Source organism: Molossus molossus, unplaced genomic scaffold (assembly GCF_014108415.1).
Source record: "Molossus molossus isolate mMolMol1 unplaced genomic scaffold, mMolMol1.p scaffold_m16_p_6, whole genome shotgun sequence".
NCBI classification, from domain to species: Eukaryota; Metazoa; Chordata; class Mammalia; order Chiroptera; family Molossidae; genus Molossus; species Molossus molossus.
This window is the reverse complement of record NW_023425399.1, coordinates 83,265,029-83,286,322: the sequence shown is the minus strand read 5'-3', so window position 1 is coordinate 83,286,322 and position 21,294 is coordinate 83,265,029. Positions and strand designations below refer to the sequence as shown.

The window sequence follows — 21,294 nt, the reverse complement described above, 5'->3', positions numbered from 1 at the left end:
GTGCCAGGGTTCATGATGGATAGTGCTTGGGATACAAGGGTGGACGAAAAAGGACAAGTCGCTGCAGTCATGAAAACGTACAGTCCTTGGTGAGAAGCAAACATTAATCAAATAATTACTCAAACAAAACATCATAATTGTGACAAGTTCTCTAAACCTCTTTAAAGAGGAAGATTTGACCTTATTAGAGAGGATCTGACCCAGTAGGGAGAAAATAAAAGTTGATATTTACAGGATGGGGAGTAGTAACCAGGACAGAGGAATGGAAGAAAATTCCAGATGGATGAAAGAGCAGGTACAAAGCACCTATAATAGAAGGAGCCTTTGCAGTTTGAAGGTCTGAAAAAATATAGATGTGTTTACGCGTGGCAATGTTTAGAAGCCAAATAGCAAGAATGCCTAAACACAGCCAGCAAGGGAAAAAGAAAACAGGGCCACTGCTTTCAAAGAAGCCAGAAACAAATATATTCTAGACCAGGTTATCTCACAAACAGGTGAGTTTCTTGCCTCTAGATCCATTTTAGCAGGTAACCTTTCATAATCTACGAACAGATATTAACAAATGATTTTTAGATTGGTAGTTTTTCATCCTTTATAGAATGTTGCTTATGTTTTGTTTTGCATGTAACTTGAGATTTATCTTCTCTTTTCTTTCAGAAAGGAGTCAGCATGGTATGAATCTCAGGTGGTGAGTACTTGTCCTATCCAATCTTTTAATACTTCCAAAAAGTGCTTCCCTTAAGCAAGTGCCTTTTCTTGTTCACTACAGTATTTCCAAAGCTGAGAACAACACCCGAGACATAGTAGGTGCTCATCAAACACTTATCATATTCATTAATTAGTAAAGCAAACAATAAAAATTTGTAGTTTTAAGGGTATATTCATTTATAGCACTCCTGGGGGACATATGTCAACAGCATCTATCAAAGGTGGACCCTACCTTGTGAACCATCTCTGACCATGTTCTGCACAATTGTCTAAGAATCCATTCATTGGCTTGTTTCTAATGGGGCGGGGGTAAGTAAAAAGTACTATAATAAGAATTGATTTATAGTTTATTTCACATTTTATTTTTTATGTGTTTCAAATATATACTTTGACAATAGAAACTGATTTTGATTAGTATACTGTTTATTGAGAAGAGAACTTCAAAGAAATATATACATTAATTTTATTTACTGATCAAGGCAACAATTAAAATGTTTTTCTCCCATTATAAAATGATTCTTTTAAAAATATTGGCCCAAGTGTTCAGAAAGTGCACAACTAGCACAAACTGTGGCATCTCATCTTAAATTACATGGTCATTCTGTTTGCATCAGACAAGGTCTAGGGGTTGTGTTGAGAGGAAGGGGATTGAAGGATTTGGAAGTGGTCAATGAATTAACACTGGAATTCAGCCCTCGACCAGGACCTGAAGAGAGGTTCTGGAAGATCAGGACAAGGGGGCTGTCATAGGGATGAGGTGGGGTAGGAAACATGAGCTGGTTGTAGAGATATGGGGTGGGGGAAGAGGGTTCCTTACCCATACTAACACTCAAGGAGCACTTAGAATATGCCAGGCTTTATTCTGCATGGCTTTCATGTACCATATCATTTAATCTTGCAATAATTCTGATCAATAAACACTGTGTGCTCATTTTACTGTGGTTATCAGATATTTCCCTGTCTACTCTCACCTAAAAGTAACTAGACAGTGTCCTTTTATCTTGTTTTTCCCCCTTAGGTCTGTGTTCCTTTGCATTTGGGTTCCATTTGTTGTTATGTACCATGCCGAGATAGATTTGCCCTGCAGATCAAAATGTCTATGGGTATCCCCCTCCCCAGGCTCCAGAAGTGGGAGGACTGGCAGGAACCATGGAGCGAAGGGAAAGCTGTCTCTATGCACACATCAGTGAGGAAGTGGAATTTTTTGTTGCCATTAATATGTTTAGCGTCTAGTTTCTGAAATTAGAGAACTATGAAGCTAAGCTACATAGATGTGCCAATTGGCCTTTCTTGGCTGTTTGTTCATTTCTTTTTTTTTTATACTCACCTGAGGACATTTTTCCATTTTTTGTTCAGATAGAGTGAGAGGGAGAGACACAGAGAAACATCGATGTGAAAGGGACACATCGAGTGGTTGCCACTCGCATGACCCAACCAGGGCCGGGGACGAACTGCAACTGAGGTACGTGCCCTTAGCGGGAACTGAATCTGGGTCTCTATGGACCGCAGGCCAATGCAACCGCTGAGACAAACCTGCCAGGGCTGTTTGTTCATTTCTTTAAGGACCATTCTGGTTCTGACTTTCTACCTGAAATGAACACCCGTTTCCAGTCAACCTTCTCAAAATATCAGTCACAGGAACTCTAACTAGTTTAATTTTAGATGTGGAAGTGATCATAGATGGCATTTAGTATTACTTCCATTGTTTTAGTTAACAAAAGGCAATGCTGATGACTGAAAGGTCACTTGAGTAGCCCAAGATAGACTTTTGGTCTAATGCACTGTGTACTAGAGCACAGTGGAAAACCATTTCAAGTCAACAGAGTCATCTTCATAGCCAAAAGCCATTCTTAAAAAAATAAAATAAATAAAATAAATCTCGCCCTGGCCGGTTTGGCTCAGCGGTTAGAGCGTCGGCCTGCGGTCCCGAGAGACCGGGGTTTGGTTCCCGCTAAGGGCACGTACCTCGGTTGCAGTTTGTCCCCGGCCCTGGTTGGTTGTGCGGGTGGCAGCCACTCGGTGTGTCCCTTTCACATCGATGTTTCTCTCTCTCTTCCTCTCTCCCCCTCCCACTCTACCTGAACAAAAAATAGAAAAATGTCCTCAGGTGAGGATAAAAAAAAAAAAAAAAAATCTCTGTCCATGTTTCATCATTTCTTCAAATTTGTACCTATTTCAAAATTGTATTTTAAAGAAATCCAGTGACCATACAGTCTAATTTAAACACATTAAATAAATCTGGTCACCTCTTTAGAGTAAGTCATGTATATTTCATACCTGTGTTTTAAAAAGTCATGATAAAACAACAACAAAAATCACCATTGTAATAGCTTCAATCACTTTCCCAGTGTAAAAGATGAAAATAAATATTTGAGATGAATTCTTTTCTAATTGCTCTTCCACCCTTTTTTGGAATGAGGAAAACATGAGCCATCCTTAAAAGTATTAGCAGTTAAAAGGGAGGCAAGAGTTTGGAACTGTTCTGTTGTCCAAGACTATGATGATAGCCTGAGTAAATTTCTAGAACCTGATAAAACTAGTTTGCTTCTTTACCTTGCGGAAAGCTGCATTCTAGAGATCAGGGTGTCATCGATAGGATGATGTGTTTTTATGACATCATTGCTGAAAAAGCATCAGGGTTAAAAAATATAGAAAGGGGATGTTAACTACTCTCACGCTGATGACCCAGGCTTATTTTATTAGCAAAGATGCAATGATAAATTTTATGGATATGAAGACAACAAACAGCTCATTATGTGGTTATTCACTAATAAAATAGAGCACCGGAATAATATATAGACGGTAAGGCATGTACTGTTTGACACTACTTAAGAATTTAAGTATTTGGTCAATGTGGTGATAATTTGGGTTTTGTGTTATTAGGATGGCACATGTTTTCAAGAACTGGGATGGTGTGAGTGTCATGGTTGGCTTTTCAAACAGGTTTCTACAAACATCCTTGAGGAGCAAACTAAATGAAATGGAACAGACAAGTTTCTCCTTTGTGGTCAGAGTTTCCTGGTTTAAGTCAGTAATTGAAAAGAAGTGTAAAAGGGTGAGTCAGAATGCCCTGTCATTGTTTCGTGACGAGCTGAAAGCACAATGCATTTAGGTTTTAATCTTCCAGGTTAAGTGCTGCCATAATTCATTGGTTTAAGTACACTTTAAATCAAAACGAAAATTTTTCCCATTTTTTTTTTTTTTTCTTCTCACCACAAACTCTGATTTGGGTGGTAGGAAAGTCAGGGAGAAATTTCGCTAGCTACTAGGAGTCCAATTTAGGCGATAAATTATAAGAAGGCCAGTTGTGATAGGAATGATTTTGGAGAAAATCAGTAGCCCACATTTAGTCACAATCTAGGATCTCAAGCAATGCATTTTCCGTAGTAACGCACCCTTGGTTTTGTTATTTTGTTGTAGCCTAGGTAAATATGCAGGCGTGGGCAAAAGTAGGTTTACAGTCGTTCCTATGGAAAACAATACAATAATTAATAAATAGTAAATACAAGAATAAACTGTGTTTTGCTTACTCACAATTGAAAACCTGCTGTTGCCCACCCCGTATATAATACACAGCCGTCTTTAATTTATGGTAATTTTCTTGTATCATTGTCATGTTGGTCATGAAATTAAAAAAAAGAAAAACACCTCCAGATCCTCAAAGAAAGGTGTGTGCTACAGATGAAAACTCTGTCTGAACCACACTTGGTTGTCTGCAATAAATGTACTTAAGCAAAGAGTTTGTAAAAGTCTCCCTGGGGTCGATCCTCCAACCCAGCTGCCTTGGGCAGCTGTGACCAAATCCGACGTTTCCAGGTGGCAGGTATTTTTGCGGATCTGTAGCTGACCCCAGGGCAGGGCCAGGTACTGTCCCAGAGGCGGAGCCTGGGCCGGGAGCGAGCTCGGACCCGAGCCCTTTCCTGCAACCGGCGTGCTCCGGGAGTGAGTCTTTGTATAGTCAGGGCTTCTGCTGGGCAGGGCCACCTGCTAATCCTCCGGGCGGACACCGGGGCGGGGGGCAGATGGGGCATATAGGCGACGTCCGCTGATGAGAAACACCTAGCGCAGGTAAAAGGGTGGCGGCGAGAGGGAGTTCCCACCTGTTAAGCTCTTAACGAAACGGAGACTTAAGAAAATACTAAGGGAGGGCCGATCGGTGTCTTTTGGACGCGTCTGGAGCCCCACCCTCGGCCAGAGGAAAAGCCCCTTGAGTAAGAAGCGGACGCTTCAGAGAAATCGAGAAGAAAGCGTCACTCCCGCGCTCTGCCTGGCTCTCCTGCCGCGCCGCCCGCCCAGCCTGCGCCGCGGCCTTTCGCCCGAGGAGCCCTCCCTCCCCGGCCTCCGGGTGTCCTGCCAGGCGACCTGCCCCGAGTGCTCCCATGGCGGCAGCCCCAGCCACGCGCGCCCGGAGCGGAGCCCTCTGCCGGCAGCTCCTGCTGACCCTCACGGTGAGTGGCTGCCCCGGCCGCCGGCTTCCTAGAGGGGGCTCCGATCGATCGGAGAGCAAGGGGGACACCTCGGGAGCGGAGGCGGTGAGGAGCGGTGGGCAAAGGCGTTAGTGGGCCTTGGGCTCGCCAAGAAATGGAGTTGGGTGCCGTGGGAGAGGACACACGGAAAGAGAACGGTGACCCGGGCGCCGGATCCCCAAGGGGAAAAGAAGGGTGTCTCCGGTAGATGCAATCAGCGCTGACAGGTAGAGACGGAGGCACCAGCCGCAAACGCCCTTCCGAAAGCGTGGCCTCCGGGTACGAGCTGGGAGCGCGCTGATCCTTTTCGCCTGTCGCCAGTCGCTTCTGCCTCGGTGCGGGTTCAGGCCACTGAAGAGGGGGTGCTGCGGGCGGGCGCGACGTATGGCGCTGTCCTTGGGCAAAAGAGAGACTACGCGATCAATTTTAGGGGTGTGTGTGTGTGTGTGTGTGTGTGTGTGTGTGTGTGTGTGCGCGCGCGCGTTCCGTCTCGACCCTCTGCTCTTAAGGACGGGCTCTAGGTGAGCCTTTGTAGTTTCCATTTCTTTGGTCACCCTGTGAGGTTACCTTCCCCTTCATCTTGGAGAAAATGATCATCCAGATCTCTTGTGCCCAAAGGCATCTGTATATTTCCGCCCCTCGCTCTCCCGCTTCCTTCCCTCTTAAAAAAGAAAGAAAGAAAGAAAGAAAGAAAGAAAGAAAGAAAGAAAGAAAGAAAGAAAGAAAGAAAGAAAGAAAGAAAGAAAGAAAGAAAGAGAGAGAGAGAGAGAGAGAATAAATTAGCGAAGACCCTCAACTCCCAGAGCTGGAAGCGGAAGGGGGTGGCCTTATTTGGGGCGGGACAGCTCTCTTCTCTGGCAGAAAAGACTGGGATCTAATTGGGGGACCGGAAGGCACGGAAATCCTGTGCAAGAGCAGCCCCTGGAAGAGTTGGGGACCAGAGGTGCCCCAGACTAGACTACCTGGGTCTTCTGGAAAAAGGAACGTTAAAAAGACCGATACAAGAGAGTGCTCAGGTCGCTGGTGTCCTTTGACGTGGAAACTCCTGCGACGGGTCTCCAGTCAAATTTGAAAGACAAGGGGATGGATCCGGCCGACCTACAGTGGGAAGATTCCTCCTGGGAGTGGGAGTGGTGCAACTGGGGGTCTGAAATATTCGGATAATTTCCCCTTCCCTACCGCTCTTATTTTAAAGTGAATTCCTTAACTTTGTAATAATGAAATTGTAGTTGTTACTATTATTAGAAGACCTTTAGAACTCTGTAGCCTCCAAACCCTTAACTAAATTCCTGGGGACATTAATAACAGAAAAGGCCAAGCGCACAACAGTTAACACTGCACAGTTGAGGAAACAATGAGTGGAATGAATCGCGGTCACAAAATATGTAGTCGATGGCAAAGGAATAAATTTTGGTTAGGTTTCTAATAAAGTTGCCACCTCTGTTTACATCATTGGCCATAATTCTTCGAAGGAAAAGCAGTGATTAGTCACAGGCAATAAACAGCATTGCTTTGAGTTTTACTTACACACAGAACTTCCTGCTTTCATCTCAGATCCTTTTTAGAGGAAAGTGGTTATAGCTGAATAGGTAAACTGCATAATCCCCATTTCATGGCCTTCCTTAGCTTCAAAGCAGTATAGACCAGAAGGGGGATAGACAGAGAGCACAGGCTCTGGTTGCACCCCTCATTCTACTACATTCAAGTTGGGAGGAAGGTCTGGTGTGATGCTCTTGGCATTTTCTCTGCAGAGCCCTTCCAGCCTCACCTGGTTGTTGTGGTTGTGAGCCTCAAGAGTAGAAGACATTATTAAATGAGCTTGACTTTGGAGGAAACCCTTTCCATCGCATGCTCCCAATACACCCAAGGAATCCTTCACCATTCCACAAATCAGCTTCTCCCCACTTCCTAATATTGCCTCCTCACACATGTCTACCACTTGAACTCTGGCTTCTGTCTAAACACCTATGCAGCTTCTCTTTCAAAGTTCATCAGGCATCTTGATTGATATATCCAAAACACTCCTTATATAATTCCACCTTGTAGATTGCACCTTTATTCTTGAAATTCACTCCTCTTTTCTTTCCTGACCACTCAGAATCGGACTCCTGAATCCTATTCTAGGGGTTTTCCCTAAAGTGTAATGCATGATACCTACACATACTAAATTTATTTTGCTAGTTTGGATATTGTCATTGAACAATAGGCCTTTATATTTCTCTACCTACTATGATCTGTGACACAACATTTATCTTTGCAAACAATGTTGTTTTTCTTCTAGTGTTATATTTCAGTAAATAATACTATAATACATCTTGTTCCTCAAGTAAAAAGCCTGGAAGCTTTTTGTTTTTCCTTTCTTATTGTTCCCCTCCCTTAATCCATTATTCAGTCCCATTAAATCTACAGTTAGAAATATTTCATAGATATTTTTACCTTAGTCATCACCTCTGCTATTACTCTTTGCTATTACAAATAATGTCACAATGAATAAAACTATATAAATATTATTTCATGTATAGGAGGTGTATCACTAGAACAGATTACAAGAAATGAGATTGCCAGATAAAGGTGTAAATGACTATGCTTTTGGTAGGTATCACCATTTTCCTCTTCATAAATGTTGTATATGACTAGATAGAAAGCAATCTTATGATAGATAAGCATATCACATCATTGAGGAGATACATATACATATATATTATACTACACTGTATATATCTGGCATGAGACCACCATACTAAATCTAGCAGTCATTTAGCAAAAGATAAAGTTGAATCCTTACCTAATGCAGAACACCATAGAAAATTCCAAGCAGATGAAAAATTTAACTATAACATATGATAGCCATTCAGATAATAGAAGAAGATGAATTTCTATTTAAATTTGGAGTCAAAAAGTCCTATTTATGGCTTAGATTTCAAATGTCTTTTATTAAAATTGAGAAAATCAATCATATTAAAACACACAGACATAATCATTGTCCATGGCAAAAAAAAAAAAAAAACTATACCAAATGAAACAAAAACATCATAAGCAAAGTCAAAGGTAACTGACAAAGTGGAAAAAAAAGTTTTCAGATCATATTTTAAAATGTTAATCTAATATATAAAGTGGTCTTCTAAATCAAGAAGTGTAACATAAGCATGGACATAAAATATTTCCATAAAGTAATAAAAATGGCCCGTTAAATTATTTTAGCCTCATTCATAATAAGAAAAGATGAATATAAAACTACATTGATATGTAATTTGTTATTTGGCAAATATCCAAAAATTGACAGCATGCTGTGTAGGCAAGAATGTGAAGAAACAGAAACCCTGTAGATAGTTGGTTAATGGAACAAAATGTTACTACCTTGATGGACTGTATACAGTTACATCAAATGCAAATTGAAACTGTTTTACTTCATCCTTTTCAATTTGTATGCACCTAGTATCTTTCTGTTTTTCATATACCAAAATTACATTATTTTTATTATTGAGACTTTATAGGATCTTTTACTATATACTAGGGCAATATTCTTTCATTCCTTTTCTTTTTCATAATTTTCTTGTCTGTTAATTACTGATATTTTCTTATGACCTTTTAAATCATCTCGTCTAGTAGCAGAAAAAATACTGTTGGGATTTTTATTAGGATTATAAAATTTATAACAGGGAAATGTATATTTATGTTATTTATTTTTCTTTTCAAATTAAAAATATGTCTTTGTGAAGGTCTATTTTTGTGCCCTTCAGAAATATTTTCAGATTTTTCTCAAATAGGTTTTACATGTTTTTTAAGTTTACTCCCTGGGATTCTATTGTATTGCTTTTGAAAATTATTTCTTCTCTTCTGTTATATAACTTAACTGGTTGTATTTATGTGTATGAATACTAATGATTTCTATATTTTAATTGTTATTGCTACTCCTTTACTGAAATTCTTATTGCTTTATAGTAATATATTGGTTAATTTGCTGGGATTTTCCAGGTAAATGGTCATATCAAATGCAAATAGAGATCTTTTTTACTTCTTCTTTTCCAATTCATATGCCATCTAATATCTTCCTTTTGTTTGATATACTTTAATGTAAGGTTAACTAAATAATGACCTTGGAAAGCCTGTCTTGTTTCTGAGTTTAGTGTGGCTATCTTTTGTGCTTTCCCATTGAATGTTGTGATTATAATATAGTATAAAAATCATATTGAAGAAGTAGTTATTGATTCCTATTTTGAGGTCATGTAACAAAAAAAATCTAAGAATGGTTATTGAATTTGGTCAAATGTCTTTCAGCATGTTGATCACATGCCTGGGCTTTGTGTTAATTGCTGGCATGAGGCTCCTAGACCAAGCAAGTGATAGGAATGTGTATCACAGATCCATGTAAGGTCCAGTTTACTTCCATCTCACTACTACAAAGAAGGCTTTACATTTGGGTCCCAGCTAATGTGGTCGGGTCTTATCTTAGATCTAAGTTGGGCCCATGTTTTGACTTCACTCTTTTCTAGGGAATTAAAAAAAACGGAATCAAATCTTTTTGGATTACAAGTCACTTCTAGTTATTACCATGTTCCCTGCTTTATCCTCATTTTTTTGTCTAGCAATGCCTTGCTAGATGTTTTAGGATGTCTACAAAAAATGTATCCATCATTTTCAATTTTGGCATGGGGGTTTGTCTGAACGACCTAGCTGCCATTATTAGAAATGAAAATTGTTCCTCATCCATCCTTCACACTGGTCAGACTTACCTTATTCAAATCAAAATCTTATCATGTAATTTGTCGACTTAAAACAAATCTGTCTTATTCTCTTTAGGAAATAAGATCCATATACTTTGTTAATACTATTCAGAATCTGTCCACACCTACTTCTCTGAATAGATTTTAGACTTCTGTTCCTCTCGTACTATATGCCTCAGCTATTCCAGGTGTTCGTGTTCAGTTCTGTGTCATCTCTGAGCCTTTGCACATGCCATTCTTCTGTTTGGAACATATAAACTCTGCCTCTTCTTGACATGGGTAATTTGTAGCCACTCTTCAGGTGACATTATCTGGCTCTTACATGAGGCTAGTTCCCTTCTCTCCCACAGCACCCTGTGCATCCCTATTATAGCATTTACCCTACTTGACTGAAACTGCAAAGATGCCTTACCCTTGAATTGAGTGTTGCATGAAGATCATGTTTACTTCTCTGTGTCTGACACATAGCAGGCATTCAATAAATGTTTGTTGAATGCATGAATGAATGGATGTCAAGGACACTTATCCAAAGTAATGCCTTAATTCAGCCATTTCTTGCCTTATCCCCTGCTTTCACCGTAGTCCAAGTTGCCATCCTCCGTCTGATACCTCCTGCAGCTTCCAAATTGCTCTCCTTGCTTTCACTCTTGCTTCTATAGTCTATTGTCACAGAGCCCACCGGAATGATTCTATGTCAATGCTTGCCAGATTATGCCTCTCTGCTGCTTCTAAACCTGAGGCTGCTTCTCTTTGCCCTCAGAATAAAGTCTGCACTCCTTAATATGGCCTTTTAGATCATAGGTGATATGCCCCTGCTTATCTCTTTAATGTCACCTCCTATCACTCTTTCCTCATTTTGTTCCTCTAAGACACAGGTAACATCCCCTTGCAGGGCCTTTGTTCTGCTTTTGCTCCACCTGGAAGACTCTTCTATTGGAGAACTGGTTTGCTTCCTATTTCATTCAAGCTCTGATCTACCCTTTGCCCTCTTCTCTCCCTGTTTTATTTTTCTCATAACATTTATCTCTTGGCATTATGTGACCTTTGTGTATTTGTGTGTTAATATTTTGTTTCTCATTATAATGTTAGCTCCATGAGGTCAAGGACTTTGCTTTGTTTATTGCTGTAGCCTTTGAACACTGCCCAGCACCTAGTAAACAACCCCTAAATGTTGATTGAATGAGTAAGTGGATGTGTGTTTTCAATCACCTTGAGCTAGAATCCTCAGTCATCTGACTCTATTTCTGTTCTCTCGACTGTGCAGCCAGTGACAATTCCTCTCATCTTTTAATTTCCAGTTCAAATACATTCTCTTCATTGAGTCCACCCCCAATTTCCAAGTGAAATATGATCCCTGTTTTACCTGATTCTTCAATATGTAATTAAAATTAGATAAAGATTCTTTAATGTGTATTGGAAGTAAAATTTTTAATCCAAATTTTGCTGATTTTAATTTATGTTCATAGACTTTGCAAATAATGATGTAAATGTTAGTGTTACCTATCTTGCATTTAGTCAAACTATAGAAGAAAAATTGTGACTCAGAAGCATCCATTGTAATATTTCAGAGAGAACAGAATTAAATTTCAGTGTGTTCAAATATACATCGTATTGTAATTTGTTAACCATAAATTGCTAACTCATTTAAAAAACTTTATTTTCTAAAATGACCTTAACTCTCATTTATGAGAAGATGCACCTTCACAATAAGCTAGTATTTCAAAGGTATGTGCTTGGTTTCTGTGGGGTATTACATAAATACTTTCCAAATCACTCCACAGCAGTGAGTTAAAGTTACTCTTTAAAAGCACTGGGGTTTATATAGGCTGTTATTGATTTGGTACCACAGCTCATGTAAGCACTTGATAATTGAAACATTTTGCTGGCTCAGTAATTTGTTTTTGTTTCTCTTTCCTATTGACACACCTGCGCTGCCTGCCTAATAGTTGCAGTGCTCGCTTGCCATTGCTAGGTTGTCATTGGTTCCTCAAAGTGCCTACTGAGCTTGGGAATTTACTATTAACTTTATTTTATAGAACAGGAGATAAAACCCAAGAAGGTAAAGCATTGTCTGAGTTCACATTCTCTGTGAAGGAGTGAGCCATGACTCTTAGCTTATTATTTTATTCTTCCTCTCGATTCAATTTTTTCTGATTTTTTTTTTTTTACTCCAGTGTAATTTTTTTCTCACTTTGTTAATGATATAAACTGATTTATAGTTATACGAATTTATAATTTATATAAACTATATACATTAAAGGTATCTTTTTTAATGCGTAATGTTGAATTGATTTTTTAGATCTTCACCTTTGCCTGTGATGCCTGCAAAAAAGTGATACTGCATGTTCCCTCCAATCTGGACGCTGAGACATTTGTTGGTAGAGGTAAGAAACAGCCAAAATATGTAAAATCTTAACTTGTATGATCTTGTAAAATTAGTGTAACTTTTAGAGGGGTAACTGTATTGGAACTAAGAGTTAGAACTGCCCTGGCCGGTTTGGCTCAGCGGTTAGAGCATTGGCCTGCAGTCCCGAGAGACCCGGGTTCGGTTCCCGCTAAGGGCATGTACCTCGGTTGCAGTTTGTCCCCGGCCCTGGTTGGTTGTGCGGGTGGCAGCCACTCGATGTGTCCCTTTCACATCGATGTTTCTCTCTCTCTCTCTGTTCCTCTCTCTCCCTCCCACTCTACCTGAACAAAAAAAAAAAAAAAAAAAAGAGTTAGAACTATTATAGTACATTAGCATTTATAATACATATAATATCATTCCAATAAAAGGAATATTGCTTTTTAATTGAAAATTATGATTATATTAAGCAGATAAAATGTTTACTTTGAGTAATAAAAAGTATTAATATTTTCATTAATTGAAGAATATAGAGTATGTTTTTAAATTTTTTTTCTTTATTGATATTAGAGAGAGAGAGAGATAGAGAGAGAGTGGAAGAGAGAGGGAGAGAGAGATTGAAACATCAATGAGAGAAAACATCAATTGGCCGCCTCCTGCATGCCCCCCACTGGGGATTTGGCCCACAACCTGGATATGTGCCCTGACCAGGAATCAAACCAAGGTGACCTCTTGGTGCATGGATAGATGCTCAACCACTGAGCCACACTGGCCAGGCTATGGTGTATGTTTGAACATGATTCTGTGAAATTGAAAAATAGTATTGAAACCATTTCTTAAGTTTAATGGTATTGATTTTGGATTTATGACCTAAAATGTTTTGGCATCTTATTGACATTACTTTCAGTAATTAATTTTTTTATATAACTCTTCTTTAAAAGGATATAATATAGGTATTAGAAGTGATGTATGTGTTATTAGTATTTGGCACAACTTAACCATAGAGTTTCATATGTTCTTTTAAAAATGAAAAATTCACGAGTGTCAGTGTAGTTAATTTAAAGTTTTTGCCCCCTCCACGCATATATTACCATTAAAACTGTATATTGGTATGTTTAACCTAACCAGTGATTGCTGTGTGTATTTTTTTTACAGTTAACTTGAAGGAGTGCTTTAAGTCGGCAAATCTAATCCACTCAAGTGATCCTGATTTCCAAATTCTAGAAGATGGTTCAGTCTACACAACAAATGCTGTTCTTTTTACCTCTAAGAGACATTTTACCATATCACTTTCCAACACTGAGAACCATGAAGAAAAGAAAATACATGTTCTTTTAGAGCATCAGACAAAGGTATACCAAACTACAAAATGAAATATAATGAAGTATTTTTTTCAGGTGTAACTAACATTACCTGGGATGTTGTGGAATCAGAAATGATATGGGATAGTTTGGCTTGAAGAAGAATGAAAACCACGAGGAACATTAACAGTGTTCAAATGGAAAAGGATCATGCAACATAATTAGAGGTGGTAATTCCTTTTCATTTGGGACCTGAAAAGAGAAATTGAATTATGCTATAGCATAAGAGCTTGAGATTAGACATAGAGGAGCATTTACTGTAGAACAGATTTTTAAAAACAAGTTTTGAAACTATATCTGGAGGCCTCATGCTATCTTAGATAGCATAATTTTAATTTTAGAAAGGAGATGACTATTTTAGGTTGAGGTTCGGACCTCACTCATACTTATTACATTGTGACACCCAAGGTCAAAATGACTTCTGTTCAACCATTGGCCGTTACTCACTGTAGCAGTTTGAGAGTTGTTATCATGTTTCTCTCCTTCTGACACAGATCTCTCTGTTGATTCCCCGACTCTTCCTAGTTGTTGGTGAGTGGATGATGCTTATACTAAACTTGGAAGGGCACATAGTCTACTTATTTTCATTGCATATCTCTTCTTCCATGTTTTTGCATGGCAATGTGGCAAGAGTAATTTTTGTTTTTTCAGTTTTGCTTCAAGGCTTACAAGTTCATCTCTTTCTTCCATATGCCCATCAAGTTATTTTCTCAGGAGGATTACTGTGATAACAGTTAGGGCAGTTATTTCTTCTTTATCTTTTTGCAATGTTGATGTACAGTTTTTTTTGTTACAAATGTTTCTCCTTTTTTTCCCATTGACACCCTCTTCCCCATCCCCCCACCCGGCTTTGTTGTCCATGTCCATTGTTCATGCACACATGCATATAAGTTCTGTGGTTTATCTCTTCCCTACCACCTACACCCCCTCTTCTGAGGGTTGTCAGTCTGTACCCTACTTCCACGTCTCTGTGTCTACCCTGTTCCTCAGACTGTTTTGTTCATTATATTCCACAAATAAGTGAGATCATATGATACTTGTCTTTTTCTGTTTGGCTTGTTTCACTCATGATGACACTTTTCGGGTCCCACCATGTCTTCTCAAAGGATAAGAGATCTTTCTTTCTTACAGCTTCATAGTACTCCATTGTGTATATGTACCACAGCTTTTTTATCCATTTGTCTACTGATGGAAACTTGGGCTGTTTCCATATTTGATGTTTAGCTTGACGTTCAAGCACCACTGCAGTTCAACACCTGCCCCAGCTAATCCTCATGAGAAGATAAAGATGTATCAACATTCTAATGTTTGAAAATAAAATGGTTGCTGACTTTAATTCTCTTTCTGTTTTCTAAATTGAGGTACTAAAGCAAAGTCATCCTAAAGAAAAAGCGCTAAGACGTGCCAAGAGAAGATGGGCCCCGATTCCTTGCTCAGTGATGGAGAATTCCTTGGGCCCTTTCCCACTTTTTCTTCAACAGGTACAATTTACTTTCTTTCCACTGTGAAGGACTATAGTTTCTATCTTTTATTCATTTATTTTTTTTTATTTGGACAATGAGTATTTAAAAGATAGTGGTGTATGAATATATGAATGAATATGTATCTCTTGTGTTTAAATATATGAGTATAAATATATATCTTAATACCTACATGTACTTTTTCGGCAGCTTTAGTCATGCAAAGGCCATTAATAAAACTGTAAAACCCATCTAACACTCTCAAACACATGGTTCCTTAAATAACTGTCACATCAACAAGGCTGTCACAGAGCCTGGGTATAGTCCAGAAAACTTCCAAACATCTTCTGTAAAAAAGGATGAAAATTGCTGATAAAGGCAAAATGCCATAAGGGGAAAGACACATACACCTTTCTATTGCTTATCCCTAAGTCCACTGCTTAAATCATAGTGGATCCACATTTTCTTTCTTTTTTAAGACTTTTAGTGGAAACCTTAGCAAATATCTTTGCCTTCTTCCACTATCTGTGGCCACTACCACTCAATCCACGACTTGGGTTTCTTTTCCCTTAGTTGTTGAAATGGAGAGAGAGAACCCCCTTTACATTTCATCCACAAATGTAATGCAGCTGAGACAATAGCATATTAAAGTTGAGAAATAAATTGTTAGAAAATAATTGTGTTAATTATGCTGATGTCTAGTCAAGATCTGTCTAAGAGGTTGAAAACAACTTGGAAAAATCTTGCTTTTCAATCAAGTACCAGAATATTACACTTGCCAGAATGTTATGCCATTTTTATTATCATTATCCTCAACCCCCAACACACATAAACTCAGCTTCTATAATAAAGAAGATACTGACAAATAACAAAAACAAATTAATGCCCGGTTGGGGTGGCTCAGTGGTTGAGCGTCAACCCATGCACCAAGAGATTGTCAGTTCGATTCCTGGTCAGGGCACATGCCCAGGTCGCAGGCCCGATCCCCAGTGGGGGGCATGTAGGAGGTGGCCAATCAATGTTCTCTCTCATCGATGTTTCTATCTCTCTTTCTCCGTTCCTCTCTCTCTAAAATCAATAAAGTAAAAAGAAAAAAACAAACAAACAAAAACATGAATTAAGGAAAGTATTTTCCAAGTTTTCCATGCAGGCAGAACACTTTAAATATAGTATCTCAAATATTATACGAGGTGGGCAAATGGAGGTTTACAGTTGTATGGGAAACAGTGCTTATTTTGGTATTATTATTTATTAGTTATTGTACTACTTATTTGTATTATAACTATAAAACTACTTTTACCAACCCCTCCATAAAATAAAAATTCAGTTGTGTGTTGTTGTTTTTTTAAATGACAACAAGAAAATTTTTCATGCTCAGAATACTTTGTTTTCTAAGATAGGAAAAGTTTCAGATGTTTGGTCCACATAGGTATCATTTATCCTTTAAAGCAGTCCTTAGTTATTCTGGAAAAGTAAGATGCTACTACATTAGTTTCCTCACACCTTGCTCTTGAAATTTCTCAATTATCAGACACTTTTATTCTCCTGTTGCTTTTTATTCATATATAATAATAAATAAAGAGGGCAGTTAGTTATTTTAATAAAAATGGCAATGTGATTGTGTAAATATATAAATGAAAATTTTGCTGAAATAAAAGTTGGTCTCATGTGTATAATATCTACCTTCTAGATTGAATCTGATACAGCACAAAACTACACTATATACTATTCTATAAGTGGGCCTGGAGTTGACCAGCGACCCCAGAATTTGTTTTACATAGAGAGAAATACTGGAAACCTGTATTGCACTGGTCCTATCGATCGTGAGCAGTATGACTCTTTTGAGGTAAAGTCTAAAGTTTACGTATTATATCAGCAGTCTTAAACTTGGCTATTTTGTTTCTCATTCTCGATTCATGTACCATTTTCTGTTTTCTAAGTTTGTGATCTAGGCATCTGATGCTGCAGACTTGGCTTGAGGCAAAAAGAATTTCGTAGGTTCTATTAGAAAGTTCTTGGTATCCTAGTTTTACTGTTCTGTTGTTGTTGCTTTTCAAAAAGGAATAGCATGTCAAAAACAGCTATTTAGTTGACCAAAAAGATCTGTGAGCCTCTTCATGGTAGAGAGAGGGACGGGAGGTAAGCGAAGTCTAGAATTAGGCCTCAGTCCTTTTGCAGTGGGAGGAAACTAACCCGTGGCGAGCAAGTGAGGACCATGGACAGTGCTTAACTGAAATGATTTAGTGTTTTCACCAGCTGGGTAACTTCCACGTGGAATGAGAGGTAATGTCAGAATTTCACCTAATGTATTTATTTTCCAACAGGACCTGGTCCTTTAGCTTAAATCAGTTTTAATACCTGTGTTCTGTTCTTTTGATGATAGTTGTTCTGAGAAAAACTGGAATTGAAATTCATATTATAAAATCAAAAGAAATAAATTGTATTCCACACACAATATACAGCCATTCATTTGCCCTATTTCTGACTCCCTCTCTTTTAAATAAAAAAGTTTGTATGAAGGCAGTTATCTAAATATCACCATCAATATGCCTAAAATCATAATTAGTAGAAAATAAGACAATATCTACGTTAACTGCACATGGGAAATATGGAATTTCTATGAATCCAAAGTTACAAAAGATCCAGAAAATTGTATTTAAAGTTAATGCGTCTGAAACTTCCAAACAAAACAAAACATAATAATCCTTAAGATGTTTTGGAAAAATAATAATAAAAACCATTACACTCTTGAACAGTAATAGAGCAGTAGTGAGGAAACAAAAATTATCTGTGTTATTATATTAGACACATTTAAACATAAAATGCTAGACTACATCATGACATTAACCACCTTTTGTGGCATTATGTCCACATCCAAATACTATAACAAATGGTGAACCTCACACCACAATGCTGAACAGTGTACAACTTCAAGTCATCACTAGTTTGAACCATATTTTGATAATTTTTTTTGCTCTTATTTTATTCTCTTCACAGCTAGTTGCCTTTGCAACAACTCAAGATGGATATAGTCCAGAATTTCCACTTCCCCTAGTAATCAAAATTGAGGATGAAAATGATAATTTCCCAATTTTTACAAATTCAACTTACATTTTTACAATTCCTGAATATTCAAGAGTTGGTGAGTACCTGCCCACTTGAACAATGTCTGGCAACTTGGTGTTTCAATTCAAAAGTTCGGTTTTCCTATGCCATTGGGAGGAGGCATATCCTGCTGGTAAGGAAAAGGACTTACCCATCAAGCTGCTCTGGGTGGAAATTTACTCTGCCTTTCACTAGCTAACTCTGTACTGTGACCCTGGGCAATTTTTTAAAAATTTGACAAGCCTTAGTTTCCTTAACTGTAATGTGGGGTATCAACATAAAGTTTGTCATGAAGATTAAATGAAGCATAATACCCCTGGAATGTCAAGCATAGTGTCTGAAAAATAGAAGTTGCTCAGTAAATGTTACTTTGCCTTCCTGTGGGAGATACAGTAATTACTTTTAAGAGAACACACTCCAAGAAATGGAAGCCTTTGAGCAACTGAAATCTTATCCTTGAAGAGATCTACTGTAGTGATGAAATGATTGACAATATTCTGGGCATAATCATAAGTTGTTGAGAATGGCCCATTTTAGCTGGAAGGCAGATTGTGGCTTTGGAGTCTTCCTCTAGAAAGATCTACCTAAACCAAGAACTGACGGAGAAAACTGACGCATATGATCAATTTAAGCACAAGCTTACCAACAGAAAAAGGTTAAGGAATAATTATAACCATTTCATCTAGAAATGCAAAGACCGTGAAGGAATATTACCAACTTTTATAAAATTATACATTAAACACAGTAAATGTGAATGTGGTCACCAAATTCCAAAATGTTACGCTGCTGGATATTTAAAAGGAGGGAAAAGTTTATATAAAAATCTGCAAACTATTATTACATTATTATTATAAAAACTATTATTACTCTGATATGTAAGTGTTCCAAAACACTTTTGAGGTAGACAGCAAGGAATGCTATAAAGGGAAAGTTGAAAATGTAAACGTTTTGGAAATTAAAGAGGATTTTTCGATTTGTAGGTTCCACGGTGGGACAAGTATGTGCAACTGACCTGGATGAACCTGGCACACTTCACACGATGCTGAAGTACTCCATCCTCGAGCAGTTTCCAGTCTCACCCGTGATGTTTTTTATGCACTCATCTACAGGTGTGATTACCACAACGTCATCTCAGCTAAACAGAGAGGTAACATCAACATTAACAAAAACTTTGCTTGCCATGTCATTATTTCATAGTACTTGAATCTCTCTGTATAAGATCACCTGTAAATGTGTTTTTGAAAAGTATTCTGTGAATCCAGTTTTAGAAAAATCATCATTTTAAGTATGTTAATGGAGGTCATGAATCTTGCAGTGCACTAATTTTGAACCTCTGATGTGTTCTTTCCTGAAGTGTGTTTTATAAAATCGAATTTCCTAATGCAAACATTTGTAGTGTTAAAAACAAGTATCAGATATGAGAAGTGAAACTGTGGAACTGTGTAGAAATTTGGAACTGTGTAGAAATTTGTAATCTATAGATAGCTTCTTTTTCAGTCTGCATCATGTCCTCCTCACTAAATTCATTTGCATTCTTCCATTTGCATAGATTAACAGAAATTCTACATCTCTCTAATATCTGGCTTACCATTTTCAATTGACTACTGAAAATCTTTATTTGAATGTTTCACGGGCACTCAAAATGCGATTAACTCTAAAATCAAATTTTTCTTTCCTTCTAAACATGCTCTCTTTTCCTTGTTTTCTAATCAAAATCATATTAATACACTCTCATCCTATTAATACATTTTCTATTATGACCTTGAATTCACATTCTCTCAAATATATATTTTGATATATCCTCTTATCCCCTAGATCAAATTATTTTCCAAAGCATATTGATATCACCTTCAAAATTATTTTATTTTTAAATTCTGTTCATTTCCACTGCAACTGTCATAGTTTAGTAATTTATTGACTTGGTTATTCAACTCTTTCCTCCTCCAACAAGCACAGATTTAACTGAATTCTTAGAGCAGTTTATCTGGCCTACATACTACATTTATAATCCTTAATCTTAAAGTATAGTATTACATGTTTATCAGGTATTCCTTTAATTTCTAAAACTTCATATCAGATTCATTTCCTCTTCTTCTTTCTCTTTCTTATGCAATAGAGCAGTGATCTTCACATTTTCTGACCTCAAGATTCCTTTATACTCTTATGCATTTTTGAAGATTCCAAAGATGTTTTGTTTATGTGGGTTATACGTATTAGTATTTACCCATTAGCATTTAAAACTGATAAAAATTTAAAATATGTATTTCATTACCCAGTTAAGATAATAATAGATATATTACATGTTAACATAAGTAACGTTTTTATAAAGAATAATTACATTTTCCAAAATAATAAATAATTTAGTGAGAATAGTGACATTATTATCCAGTTTTCCAAATCTCTTTAATATTTGGATTTATATAAGACAGATGGATTCCCATATCTCCTGCATTCAGTCTGTTATAATATGTAGTATTAACTAATATAAACAATGAAAATCCAACATAATACAAAGTTAGAAAAGAGCAGAGTATTTTAATAATAATTTTAGCTGGGCCCATGTGGCTCAGTAGTTGAGCATTGACTCATGCACCAAGAGGTCGCTGGTTCCATCCCTGGTCTGGGTACATGCCCAGGTTGTGGGCCAAATCCCCAGTGTGGGGCATGCAGGAGGCAGCCAATCGATGTTTTCTCTCATGGATGTTTCCATCTCTCTTTCCCTCTTCTTTCCTCTCTCTCTAAAAAAATAGTAATTTCAGACCATTTTGGATATTCATCTTTGATACTATACCAAAACATGACAAGTAGTAGTTTCCTAGATGTTTTTTGCAAAGTGCACTTTGAAGTCTTATCAATGAACTTACATAAATCATTATGTTAAAATCCTTTGGTCTATCTGTACTATGTGTGTATATTTCACCCATGCATAGCTTTATAACATCATGCATTAGTCATATTGGTTCACTAAGTTATGCAGATCTTCCAAATATTGACACATTTCATTAAACAATGTTAAAAAAAATCACCTCTTCATTTCCATTAATATCACAATGGTTGATAAAAATTTTCTAGAATTCTCATTTTATTTCAACACTCCAATTTATTATTGGTAACATAGTTTTGTTT

At 37.5% G+C, this 21,294-nt stretch overlaps 1 protein-coding gene across 2 annotated transcripts in view; it reads left to right on the top strand.

Annotated features, from left to right (window-relative positions):
• Positions 1–4,794: 4,794 nt before the first annotated feature.
• The window catches only part of DSC2 (desmocollin 2), a 30,377-nt gene continuing 13,877 nt past the window's right edge, over positions 4,795–21,294 (top strand). For both annotated transcript variants that reach the window (XM_036245669.1, XM_036245670.1), the window contains exons 1-7: positions 4,795–5,156; positions 12,198–12,282; positions 13,398–13,594; positions 14,965–15,084; positions 16,754–16,909; positions 18,061–18,205; positions 19,149–19,315. In XM_036245669.1, the coding sequence (XP_036101562.1) occupies positions 5,088–5,156; positions 12,198–12,282; positions 13,398–13,594; positions 14,965–15,084; positions 16,754–16,909; positions 18,061–18,205; positions 19,149–19,315 (939 nt within the window). In that variant the 5' untranslated portion in view covers positions 4,795–5,087. The remainder of the gene's footprint in view (positions 5,157–12,197; positions 12,283–13,397; positions 13,595–14,964; positions 15,085–16,753; positions 16,910–18,060; positions 18,206–19,148; positions 19,316–21,294) is intronic.